The 13,578-nt window shown below is 44.6% G+C and overlaps 1 protein-coding gene across 1 annotated transcript in view; it reads right to left on the bottom strand.

Annotated features, from left to right (window-relative positions):
* The window catches only part of ADAM12 (ADAM metallopeptidase domain 12), a 356,418-nt gene that overhangs the window by 305,523 nt on the left and 37,317 nt on the right, over positions 1 to 13,578 (bottom strand). Inside the window, exon 2 of the mRNA XM_025880175.2 lies at positions 8,902 to 9,038. Coding sequence (XP_025735960.1) covers positions 8,902 to 9,038 — 137 coding nt within the window. The remainder of the gene's footprint in view (positions 1 to 8,901; positions 9,039 to 13,578) is intronic.

Genomic DNA, 13,578 nt, shown 5'->3' with positions numbered 1-13,578 from the left:
AATTTAAATTTAATTAAAATTAATTAAAATTAAATTTTCTCTTTAGGCAGGCAATAATGAAAAAATGGTTATAAAATACTGGTGTGTGCCACTCAAAAACACATACCTTATGATTACAAGGAAGTGTGCAAGGAATGGGGGAGTCCAGAGCATGTTAAATCAATACAGGGGGAAAATCTCACACAAGCTCTCTACACCAGCGTTACCCTACAGTCACATGATGGCCCTGCATTTGGCTGTTTTTAACATGATTTTACATACTTGGTTGCAAGCACTCTTGTCATAGATTTAAAAAGATTTCTCACTTTTTAAGGAAAAATAGAATGTAAAAAAAATCTGAACTTTGAACTTTGGTTGAATGAAACCTCATCACCAACATGACTGTTTACTGAACAACCAGGAAGGAACCCATCCCACTGGTTATGTTGTAACTTGTGAGAAATTCCGGAGTAAATGTATAGGTGAGGGCTTCCTCAGCCTTCACGAGATGTGAAATTACTAAATGCAACACTGATACATATTAAGTCTCTCTTGGGAAGGTATGCTCTTTTCCTCTAAACTGTGATTTAACAATCTTTAGCCTTTATAGAAATTTTATATTCTTTGAAATGTCCCCAATCCCCCAAACTATTTTCTTTTAGTGAAAAAGTTCAGGTTAAAATATAAAAAAACACATATCATTGTTATGAATGTGCCGTACATTGTAAATGTGAGTAACGGGGAAGCTGAGTGTGGGGTATATGGGGCTCTCTGTACTATCTTTGCAATGTAGCAGTAAATCTAAAACTACTCCAAAATCATTTATTTTAAAAAGCACAAATCTCTTATGAAGTACTTATTTAAATTTATTACAATCGTTAGTTCACTAAACTGTGAGCTTCTCAAGGGCGGATGGAGGCTCACCCATCCTATGCCCAGGAACTTGACCGAGGACCTGGAATGCAGCAGGTACTCACGTGCTCAGATGAATGCTTGGAAAATTGAAAACAGAATTCATCAGACTCCTTTGCTCCTACTCTCAAGCAACTATATGCTCTACCTCTCACTCAGATGTGGAGAGTCTTACCTAAGAATTATAAAGAAGAAAAAATAACTCTGTTTAAATAATGCAAACCACTCGATCTCCTAGCATTACCTAAATTTGTTATTTTAAAATATATTTTTAAAAAGTCCCAGTTCCATCATGATGCTAGACGTCTGGCGGGGCGGTGGCGTGGGGAGGGAGTTGCAGAAACTGTGGGGAGACCTGATTCAATAGCCAATTTTAAAATAAATGACCTTAGGGCTTTGCTAAGAAGTCACAAGCAATAAATGAGTTAGCAGTGAGCCACGTGGAAATGTAGTCCCAGAGCCCCTCCTTGATGGAGAGGCGAGCTCCCAAAGCGGGGATCACAGCTGAACCAAGCTCAATAGCTTGGCTTGCGTTGTCCTTCTTGTGTGTTGGCCGAGTGGGAGGAGTGAACAGAAAAGCCGTGGAGGGATGGGAGCAGCACTCACATCTCGCTTAAGAAAGTCGGGGAAGGCCTTTGGCGGCATGACTGACAGCGAGCGGGAGAGCACGCCTGCCCTCCATCAGGACCGGCCGGAGTCCGGATTTACAAACCCGTCCCGATGCGGTGCACAAGGGGAGAAAAGCTGAAGATTTTCCTGGGGAGGCAGCAGAGCGCTACGGAAAGAACACCAGACTTCAGAATGTAAGGGACCTGGGCTCAGTCGCCGGACCTGCCACGTCCCGTTCCAGCGGGGGCGCGGCCACCCGCTGGCCTGCGCATGCGCACAGCACCCACCCTGCAGGGCCGCTGGGGGCACCCTGGGGGACATCTGTACGCTAAGGACACCTAGTTCAGGGGCTGCAAACTACAGCCTGCCCTCAGGCCAAGTCCAGCCTACTGCCTGTGAGCTGAGAATGGTTTTACATTTTTGGATTTAAAAAAAAAATAAAAGATTTCACGACACATGAAAATTACCTAAATTACCTTAAATTCAAATTTTGACGCCCACAGAGGAAGTTTTTTAGAACACGGCCATGCCCAGTTGTTTAGGTACTTTCTATGCCTGACTTTATGCCACAAGGGGCAGAGCTGGGCAGCTGAGGCAGACAGCGCAGAGCCCGCGCTGCGGAATCACTGCGGAGCTCTTCACAGAAAAGGTTTACTAGCCTCTGGTCAAGGGAAGGTTCTCAGTGACTGTCCTTAGCCTTTGTAGTCTTTCCCCCAGTGCAGTGGCTCTCAAGGGGCAAGTTTTCACCCTCCCCCTCCCCAGGGGACATAGGGAATTGACATGGCTTTGGGGACAGGCACTGCTGGCATCTGGTGGGTGGGGCGGGGGATGCTGAGCACCCTCCATCACACAGGACAGGCCCCTGCCCGTGCATACACAACAAAGAACGAGCCAGCCTCATGCGCAACAGCACCAAGGTTGAGAAGCCCTGCCAGAAGGCCCAGAAGAAGTTAAGAGAAAGGAAAAGAGGCTGACACTTCACGGAGCGTGCTGAGGGTGCGACATCAGGTAGCAAGGCGACCGCTACCATCTCCTTTACAGATGAGGAAACAGGCTCGGCCGAGGCTTGCCACCAGCCCAACAGTACACAGCGAGGCAGAGGCTGTGCAGGAGCCTGAATCCATTTCCGCATGTGCCAACACTTTTCTCCTTACGCAGTACATGGGACTGATGGAAGACAGTTGCGTTCCTGAAGATACAGGGGGGCCAGCTCTTCCCCCTCTAATCCCGCTCTCCCAGAAGGCTGGGCATGGTCTTGGCTGGGCGGGTTATGTGAGGCTGAAACAGGAGCCTCCTGTGTGCCCACATAGTCTCAAGGGGATTGTCAAGCAAGGCATGGGGCTGGGGGTCCAATGGGAGCTAAGTGGTTGGGGGTCGGGGGTACAGACCTTCCTAGGAGACTACATGGTCTGGAAATAATACATTTCTAAGGAATAGCTTCACGATGGGTATTTTAATATTGTATTCTTAAGAGGAAGCACTATTGGCCAGCTTTAAACTAATGTAAGCTCAATGTCCCATAAGTCGGAAAGGCTAACTGTTGAGCTTACTCAGCCAAGAAGCAGACACCAAAAGCTGGCCTGCAGCAACTCCTGCAATTATCAGAATAATCTCTTAGAGAGGGGGAAAGTCATTCTGTAGAGGGCTGGCCATGTAAACCCACCCAGACAGAGTAACAGGACCCTTCCTGGAACAGAGAGGCAATGTGGGGAGTTACTGCAGATAAGACATTAGCAACCACAAAAGTGAAAAATGCAGCATTCCAGCAAGCTATAAAAGACCTCTACGTGATTTAAAAGCCCCTGTAGTTGCTAAAGGGAGGTCAGCAACGTCTAAAAAGTTACGGTAGTTGGAGAGTGGTTTGCAAACTCTGCAGAAATGGAGAGGCTCCCAAGGCACCCTCTGGCATTTGAATAGAGTGCAAATGTTGACTTTCATTTGCTCTATCTTCTGTAGTAGCTGTGGCCATCTTCACACCAGTGAGTGACCTGGGCTCTGGGCACACAGGAAAACTCAGAGCCAGGCCACAAAGCTGGTTACCTTGTTCCACTAGATGCCAAACACTGCATGAAGGGATGAGGGCGTAAAGCCACTGCCCCCAGGGAAGGCACAGGTTGGCGGGAGAACTAGAAGTATAACGTAGTAATGAAAGCACAGTATGGTCTGTGCCAAAGGGCTGAGTCCCACACCGTGTGAAGGTGGGGTCCAAAGCCAACACAGAAGGCAGCAGTACCTAAGGCAGAGTCTAAATTAATCTTCAAAATGCCTTATGGTTTTCATGCTTTTTAAAGATTTTATTTATTTCTTTGAGAGAGAGAGAGAGAGAGAGTGTGTGTGTGTGTGTGTAGGAGGAGGGGCAGAGGGGGAGGGAGAGGGACAAGCAGACTCTGGGTGAGTTTGGAGCCCAGCACGGGGCTCAATCTCACAACCCTGAGATCATGACCTGAGCGGAGACCACGAGTCAGATGCTTAACCAACTGAGTCACCCAGGCACCCCAGTTTTCATGCTTTTATACAAGTTCGACATGGCCCTTTCTTCTCTCTAGAATGTTTCTTGGGTTGAGCATAGTTGAGCTGGTTTTCTTTTGGCCCTGCTGTAAAATGGTATCCAACGGGAAGAACGGGCAATAAGCAGCTTGCCCAGCAAGAGGTGGAAGGACTGAGGAAGCAGCAGATGCAGCTGCCCCCTCATGCCCACCCCTCCTGCTCCGTGGGCAGATCAGGGGATATATACATCTGATCTAGCTTTGTGTCTGCAGCATCTGTCTGTGCCATGTGCACAGGCTCCATCTGCGTGAGTCAAGTGTGTGCATGGCATGACTTCACATCAGGGAGATGCGTGTGACTATGAGCACAAAGACACAGGAAGGACCGATTTGTCTGCGGGAGCTCAAGATGAGCTTCACAAGAGAAGGTACAATTTAAGCGGGGGCTTCAGATGTCAGGGACACAGCATATGGCAATAAAGAACATGGCATATTTAGGTAGTAAGCTGGCCGGGATGAGTTCAATGGCTGGGAGGTAGGAGTAGGGCCTTCAGCATCAGGACAGCCCAGCCTGTAAAGCATCTTGGGCATCATGCAAGGAACCTGGTTTGAAGTCAGACATTATGGGTAGGAAGCAGGAAGGCTACAGGCTAGATCTGTGTCTTAGACAAATTGCCCTGCTTGCATTTGTAGAATGTCTGGAGCAGAGAAGGACTAATGAGGCATGGTGGGAAAGGGCCATGTGTTAGACATACTGGGCCAGTGGACTCAACCTCACCATGTCTCCAACCTCATGATCTGAGGCGAAAAGGGGATGATAATCTTATCTTCTAGGAGCTATTAAATAAAATAGGGAAGATGGACAGGGGGCTGTGTCCACTTTGGGGCACAGCGCATTTAAAATAATTGGGGGGTGCCTGGGTAGCTCAGTTGTTAAGTGTCTGCCTTCGGCTCAGGTCATGATCCCAGGGTCCTGGGATCGAGTCCCATATCGGGCTCCCTGCTTGGCAGGAAGCCTGCTTCTCCCTCTTCCACTCCCTCTGCTTGTGTTCCTGCTCTCGTGCTCTCTCTCTCTCTGTCAAATAAATAAATAAAATCTTTAAAAAAAAATAAAATAAAATAATTGGGAACTTTCAGCTGGAGGCGCCAGAAATCCACTGGAAGTTGGGACTGAATCTCAGAATCAAAGCAAAGTGAGTGATGTGGATTTTAAGTCCATGTATGTTAGAGGACAGATGGTGAGGTCATCATATGAAATGCGCCTGACAGCGTACTTCCCACACGGCAGGGGCTCAGGTGCGGTGGCTGATGTAAGCTGTAGTCATTCCTGTGAATGGCCCCCACCCCCTGCTGCTCTGGGGGACAATGAGGCCACAGAAGTGAATGACAGGGCCAGCGGGAGTACTCTGTCAGAAGAAAATCAGTGGAAACCAACAGTTAAGGGACAAAGCCAAAAAGAGGAGTAAAAAGAATTAAAAACATGCGAGGAGAAACAAGAGAGAACAGGGTCTGGGGAGCCAGAGGAAGTGAGAATTTCAAAGGAGAATGATTCAGTGTCAAAGTGAGTGAGATAAAGAGTGAAGGGCACAGGCTGTCTTTGGAAGTTGGGAGGCTACCTACAGCCTTGGCAAGGGCCATTGTTGTGACAAAACGCTGGGAGAGGAGGCTGCTCCTGGGGGGTGGGAATGCAGGGGAGGCGAGCCTGGATGGGGAACCCCATGACAAGTCTCCCTGGAAGGCCTGAAGCAGAGGTCCTTTGAAGGAAATGAAAGGCTTCTTTCAATGCATGCAGCAGCATCTACTTCTGCCATTTTAATTAGTTGTTATCCGATATTTGGTATTTGAGACCCACAATATGCTAAGGGAAGCTTTGGTTTCATGTTCTCATCCGTCTGTGTCTTTACTTTCCACTTCGCACACTATTTCCACATATTCATTCTCATGTGAGAAAGCTGGAAGTTGGAAATTTCCTGGAGCATTCGAAGGCTGGGCTCAACAGAGATCATCTCCTGATCAAGTCACATCCTGACATGTCTTCTCTGGGTCCAGGATTGAGTTTTTCCAAGACATGAAATTGGAGAGGGGTCCCTAAAACACTTTAAACTTGCAATATCACCTTACATTTGTGTAGCTGGATTTTAGATCCTGATGTATTTTTACAGCCATTGTCTCATCTCATTCTTACAATGACACTAAGGGAGAGGAAAAGCAGATAAGCTTATCCTCATATTATAGATCAAAACAACAGCAAGCAAACAAACAAAACGCTGGAAGCTCCAATTCATGCAAGGTCACGTCCTTTCCCATCCCTTACTCTTTCAAGTAAATTATCAGTGGCAATAATGCCTTGATTTGTAAAAGGCCTAATAATATCCTATCCAGATGTATTTCAATCGCAGAGCAGGGAGAAAGAGAATGAGAGAGAGAGCCCATATGACAGTACTTTTCCCTAAATTATCTCAGTCAGGTTGACCACCACTCTAGCAGTTTCCAATAATGCCATGGTTCTAATCTTGTGTGCTCATTAGAATCCCCTTGGCAGGGCGCCTGGGTGGCTCAGTTGGTGAAGCGACTGCCTTCGGCTCAGGTCATGATCCCGGAGTCCTGGGATCGAGTCTCACATCAGGCTCCCGGCTCAGCGGGGAGCCTGCTTCTCCCTCTGACCTTCTCCCCTCTCATACTGTTTCTCTCTCTCTCTCTCAAATAAATAAATAAAATCTTAAAAAAAAAAAAAAAGAATCCCCTTGGCAGCACTTTATAAAAAGGAAGATGCCTGGGCCTTCCCTAAAACTAAATCAAACTGTCAAAGACTGGTTGACTAGAAACATACAGGAGAGCAAAGAATAAAATAGCAGAGCAGAAAAGCAAGAATGTGTAACTAAAACTATATTCTAAGGTACAGCAGGCATAGTTGTGTGGAAAAAATAATCATTAATGTATGTTTTGAATACTTGAGGATATTGATGCAGTTTAAAATTAAAATGTTGACTGTTCAATTTGAAAACAAGACACAAACATACTCACCATTAGGCGGAATCCCTATTCTCAAAACCGGTGCGCACATCTACCTCGTGGAGGATTATGGCACACGCGTACAAGCACATTAACAGACATTTACATGTACCCTTTATCATGTGGGCTCTTAGTGGTTAACCAGAACATATGGGTACACACTGTAACTACAGAGCCATGAGCCCCATGGCATTATGACAAAATGCTGTTCCCCAAATCACCTAAGTCCCTATTTTCTTAAGTAATATCAGTAACCTGGAGTTACTTTAGTGTACATGGTATATGCCTACTACCTGCATGGTTCCAATCAGGAGGTAGAACTGCAGAGGAGCTAAGACAGTTATCAAATAATAATTGTTTTCTAAGTTTTCTATAAAGATGGTGCTGGTGGCCCATAGTCATCAGGTTGTGGCGAGAAGCAGATGTGCCAGATGCTTCTTGATGTCTACATGACGGCTGGCTGGCAGGGAGGAGAAAGCTGGAGGTCCGAAACCAGAGCCCACCTGAACGGGTCCACTCCAAGGGCATGCCAAGAACCCTCATCAGGTTGTTGCTCTGATACGCTCCCCAGATAGAGGCCAGATAAAATACAGGACACCAGTTAAATGTGGACTTTGATAAATAACAATGTCCCAAATACTGCATGGGGCAGACTTACAAACAAAATTCACTGTTTATCTAAAGTCCAAGTTTAAAGGGCATTCTGTACTTTTATTTACTAAGTTTGGCAACCCTCCTATCAGGGAAATACCCCACAATGGTTTCCACCACCCAAGAAACTTCAGATTGTTCCATATTTTTGTATTATTAATTAGCACCTATAAATATTTTAAAGACATACTTTCTGAAATAGTATTCTTCTCTTTTCTGCATCTATCATATCATTTCTAATTTTTCAGATTAAGGGCACAATGAACTATTCTTTAATGTCTTAAGTCTTTCTTCCAGGAAACACCATCAATACCACCATGAGTGACTTATACTTTGTATATTAAATTTGCAACAGTATCCATGAAACAGAAATATTCAAAAAGTGCAGATTTAGCATTTGGATCCTTTAACCAAGTCTCCAACCTTTCTGAATGCTCACTTTCAACTGAAAGCCTTTCTAGAAAATAATGATGTAAATCATATTATCATTACTCACATAAAGGTGGCCCACTGCAGCCCTTCCAGAAAGCTACAGAGGATTTTCACAATCTCAACTGCTCTTAAAAAAAAAAAAAATCTGTTTTCTATTATGAAAAATAATCTAAAAATAGTTCCACATAACACAAGGACAAAGCCATCTGTATGATCTCTCCAAAGAGCTCATATTTCTATAGATTTTTATCACTTTCCAACTGTTTCATCAAGTTCTGAAATTTAAGAAAGTCACGTAGATTTGGCAGCTAAAACTCCTCAAAATATTAAATTGAATCACTAATATTGCAATTATTTTATATTATTCTTTTACATCATAGAAGGCTCAAATAAAACATGTATCAAAATAAAGCACAAAACTGCATTAAAATTCATTACGAACTTCCTTAAAAGTCACATTAACATGTTTCTACCAATAAGCGATGGATAAAACCAAAATGTTGATGCAACAGAAAAATACCCAGCACTCCAGTAAAACACACAGAGAAATTATGTATCTGGAAATGTTAGCCCTGGTGTGTGTTTGGAAGAATAACTTTCAACAGATGTAAATAATGTTGGGCCACTCATCAGGACTGTCACATCAAAACTGGTGTGTATTTTCTCTTCTTAAGAATCAAGATTTCACTCTAGAAGAATAAAGTCAGCATTAGAATAAAGACAAAACTTGAACAGAAGAATATGAATGCAGTTAATGTGATTTTTAAACTTGAGCCATCCAAGAGAAGTCCAGAAAATGAGAGAAAATGAAACAACTGACCTTTGCATGGATGCTCTCCATTGGGTCCCAGAGGTCTCCATTCAAGAGAGAGACACGGACGACTTCGTAAGCTCCTCCCCGGCCCCTTCTTCCAGCCAGCTGCATGGAAGGTGCTAATTTGCTTCCCAGGTTCACCCCTGCATCAAAAAGAAAACAGCCCTGTTCTTCATTCTTGTCAGGAAGAGTCTGGCATCAGACACTTATGACATAAATGACGCAGTGAAAATATTTGGAAGCCGAAGGGAGCCAGGGAAACAGCACTATCTATTAAGTCATGATCAGTGTTAAAAGTGATGAATTCTCTGTCAATCTAGCCAAACAATTTTGTGACTTAAACAGAAGCTAATTTTTCCCTTCAAGTCCTATGGCATGTGCTGGGTGATGATCGAAGTCAAAGTATATAATTCCATCCTTCAACAAGCAACAAAAACACACAAGTGGTGACTTTTTAAATGATGAATTAATGCCTTGCTTCAGATCAGCTCTCTATTAAACATGTCAAGGCTTTAGCTGTATTAAGACTAAATCCATTTACTTAAGTCCCAGTGAATCAGCTCAACACAATGCCAATTCTCCTCTCTGTACTTACGCAGGCTAATTTTATATGCTTCAGTGAGTGATTCTATAGACAAAATTAATTTGCTAGTTCAGACTGACTAGACTGGTTTATGCAAAAAAAATTAAGTCATTCAATAAACTATTATATGATCTTGTTTCTTGGGGTCCTGTCGAACCAGTTAATGTCCCGACACAGGTTCAATTTAGCCCCATTTCCATAAACAATCCTAATGGAAAGTATAACATTTTTTTCTCTTCTGGAGAGTGTATCACTTTCTTAACAAGTCGGGTAATTTCTCTGGGCTTGTTCTCCTATGAGGTCACATTCCTGCTATTTGGTGCGACCACAGTATATCCCTCAAGGTAAAGGATGGGAGCAGATTCCCTCACATGTTATTCCCATTTCTTCAACCAGGACTCATAATTTTCAGACCTGAGTCATAATAGCACCGTTTTAAGTTACTAAGGAGTTCACATTTATTGGGCACAAATGGTATTGAAATTTTAATCCCAGACATTTTACAGTTCTCCAAATACTTTTAAATCCACACCATTTTATCATTCTCAATGTGGAAGTCTGCAGTTATATTCAGGTTTCAAAAGGATTACTACTTGAGTATTAACTGTCTGACACAGCCCCTCTGGAAAATTCTCAAGCTGATCACAAAGCATTTAAAACTCCCAGGTGTTGAGGGACCACAGGCAGGGATGAGCAGAGAGTCAGGGACACGGCCAGTGGCAGAGGAGGTGAGTGGACCCACTGGCCACGAGGGGTTGGGTGCGGGTGAGGGGGAGAGGACCATGAGCCACATGAAGGAGGAAGGAGAGTGTGCGGGGCTCAGGCCCGGGACAAGCTGAGTTTTGGGGGATGAACCCACATTCAAGTGATGAGGGTTCCAGCCCTGTAACCAGGGGGGATGGCTCTAGGTGGTGACATCTGTGGGCACTGACGGAGGGCTGGATGGAAGTGGAAGAACTGGAAAGAATTGCTATCTGAATGGAAAATGCTGTAGCCCTTCTCCTGGCCAGAGGGGGCAGCCAGTGGCAGCACAGAGATGGTGCTTAAATGACCTTGATTTCATACCCTTCATTGCGCTCCCCGGTAGTGTGACATCAGTACAACTAGGGCTAAGACATACCCCAGCACCAGTATCAACTCTTCCACGAATCAGCTGCGGGTCTCTGGTCCAGTTGTTTGCCCCCTGGTTGGTTCGTTCACTCATTCACTTACTCATTCGACAACTATTTATTCCCTATCTTCTGATGGACACTCTGATGTCTTCCATTCAAAAAGCCCATCATTTCCGCTTTGGGCCAGCGTGCACTAATGTCACCTGGGTGGAGACAACCCCTCTTCCTACCCTGCTGGGACCCTCATCTTGTAAATGCAGCTTAACACCAGAAGACTCAGCTCTCTCCATCCTGTGCATCTAAGAGAGGGGCAAAGACAAAGCTGCCCTCATGACTTGTGTTGTGTTGGCAGAAAGATGAAAAACATGACCATTTCAGAGAGCGGTCAGGACTATGAAAGAACAGGGCTACGGGAGCTCAGTGTTTTCTTTGTACTGCTTCTGTAAATTTGCGATGGCTTCCAAATAAAAGATAACAAGAAAACCGAGCTGACGGTAGAGTCGTGGGGAGGGCTGCTCTTGATGGATAGGCCAGGAAAGACCTTTACTTGTTGGGCGAGGGTGCACATTAGCCCAGACGTGAAGATGAGAACCTTCCAGCCCCACACAGAACCAGAGGAAGAACGAGTCAGCAGGACAGCACGTGCTTTCCTTTTCCATAAAATGAGGCAGAGCTTGGGAAGGCCAGGAGAAAATATGCATGAAGCACAGAGAACAACATCCACTGGTTTCACCAGCATCATTCTCGCCAAGACCCAGGTCTCTTGCTCAGGACTCTCAGTGGGATTCCCAAGTCGGAATTTCCAGAAGTTCATGCTGATCCAGTTATACAGCTCCTGCAGAGCCAGACTACAGAGTGTAATTAGCTGAATGTATCTTAACAGAGAGCAGGTGTGTTATTCAAATTGGACTAAGGCGGCTTTGAAATACCAGCAATTATGGACTAAGAATCCGAGATCCATCTGAACTTTCCCCTAAACCAATGAAAACCATGTCACGTGCCAAGAGTCACCACGGCCAGCATTTTAATCTTTTGAAAAGTCAAGCGAAACTGTTAAGAAAGTGACTGCAAGCATTTAAAAAGTGTTCTCTACAAAAACAAACCAATTTGATTATAAGCTGTTCCTGGCAGTTCTGGCAGTTAAACTTCCAACACAAGTGGATTGCTAACTTGAGTGGTTAGTCACAAATCCAGTTGTCCAAGGGCTTATTAAATCCAAAACAGGAGTTCTACATCACCCACCACCCAGCCACCATGGGGAAGACAGGATGCTCTCCAGGGCTATTCCAGCCTCACTGCTCAAAGACCGAGGAGATCTTCACCCCGCCTCAGACTCTTGGAGAACAGCCTTTGCATGCGACCCAACTCACTTGACAAGAAACTATGTTCTAGAAGGAAGGAGATGGCACCATGAGGTCCAGGTCTCCTGGGTGAATCATTAGCATGACTCTGCCAGCAGGGGCGCTAGAAGGGGTAGCAAGTCCACATCCTTGATTTGGGGGAAGCTGGGGAACCTCTGTGGGGCTTCCCATACGACAATCAGGCTGAAGCTGCACAAACCAAATACAAGGAACGTTTTTAGTCCTCTGGACCTTTTTCCTGCAAGACTCTTGGTAGCAGAGAGAGAGAGTTATTTACTCTCCTGAAGGCCAAATGCTCCAAGCACTGAACACTTCCCTTTCCACCTACATAGTCCATCATCTTCGTCCAAAAGAAGTCCTTTTTGGCTGAATTCTTTTTGTCTAAGAGGCTTTATTTCTAAATATTCCAAGGAGAATTTCGAGGCAGACTGTGCCAGCACTTGGAGAATGTTGTGCAACCCTTTTAAGAAATTGAGTAACTGCACTGTTTGCTGAGTACAGTATTTATTATCTATGTACATGGATAATGAAGCCATCCCTCAGCTTTTTAATTGGTTGCACAATATCCCCCAGCAGTATCTGTAGTCAGAAGACCGTTGCTTATGAGCTTTGCTTATGTATTTATACACTGGTATTTCTTTTAGATGATGCAAATAAAAATTTTATTTGTGCTACATGGATAGACAGAGTAAATTATACACAGCTGTGAGATATCACAATATATTTTATGAAGTGATCGTGTTGACAAACCATAAAAGCAGGTCCTGAATGATGCATACATCCAAGCCCTTAGAAGCCCAGGGAAAAAATATGACCTTATAAAATATACAGTTTGCATACATTTTGTTTTTCCTAATATTTGGGCATCAACAAAATCGGTTGCTTAAATGAAAAATGTGAATAGTTTATACTGGGGAGGAACTTCTGGCTTTTTTTCTGTTGGGTAACCAGACACACTGCTTGCCATTTTGATAAAATGGCCAGTTTGCTTCAGTCTCATAGTGGGGAAAAAAGCATATGAGATAGTTTGGTTTCTAACACAATTATCATCTATAATAATGAACTTTACTTTCCCAAGGGAAATGTATATGTCTATTTTGCTTTTGTCCTTGTCTGAGCTTTTCACCTTCAGACTTGATTATGACCGGCCAACAGGGAAAGTATAAGACCCAATTCCGCAAGCAAGCAAGAATCTTTGTAGCAATGGCTTTTAAAGTCTTAGAAAAGCCAGTAATGAAGACACCTGCGCAAAAGGGACGGAGGACCCCCCCATATGAGTCACCCAGAACCTGGCTGCCCATGAAAGTCCTGCCCATCCCTGCTCTGGCCAATCCTCCTTTGCCTGCCTTATTAAGAACAACAACCTGATGTCCATCGATGGGCTTCAGTTACGCACAGGTAGAAACCGATGCGGAGTTCTGGACAGTGAACAATGAACACCTTGGAGCCACAAGGCCTGGCCCTGGTCTTGAGTCCTCCGATCTATGCTCTCCAAGCCTACCCCTGAGGTTCTGCCCTCTGCAAAGAGGAACAATATTTTCTCCCTTCCTAATTCTTACGGGGTGGAGGAAGCTCAGTGCAGTCAAAGGGCTTTCAAAAAGTGGCAGAGGAGGTGAATGGACCCATG

Source organism: Callorhinus ursinus, unplaced genomic scaffold (genome assembly GCF_003265705.2).
Source record: "Callorhinus ursinus isolate GAN/ISIS: 27379988/994484 unplaced genomic scaffold, GSC_fseal_2.0 scaffold58, whole genome shotgun sequence".
Lineage (NCBI taxonomy): Eukaryota > Metazoa > Chordata > Mammalia > Carnivora > Otariidae > Callorhinus > Callorhinus ursinus.
Note: the sequence above shows the minus strand (reverse complement) of the source record. Positions and strands in the feature narration are given on the sequence as shown.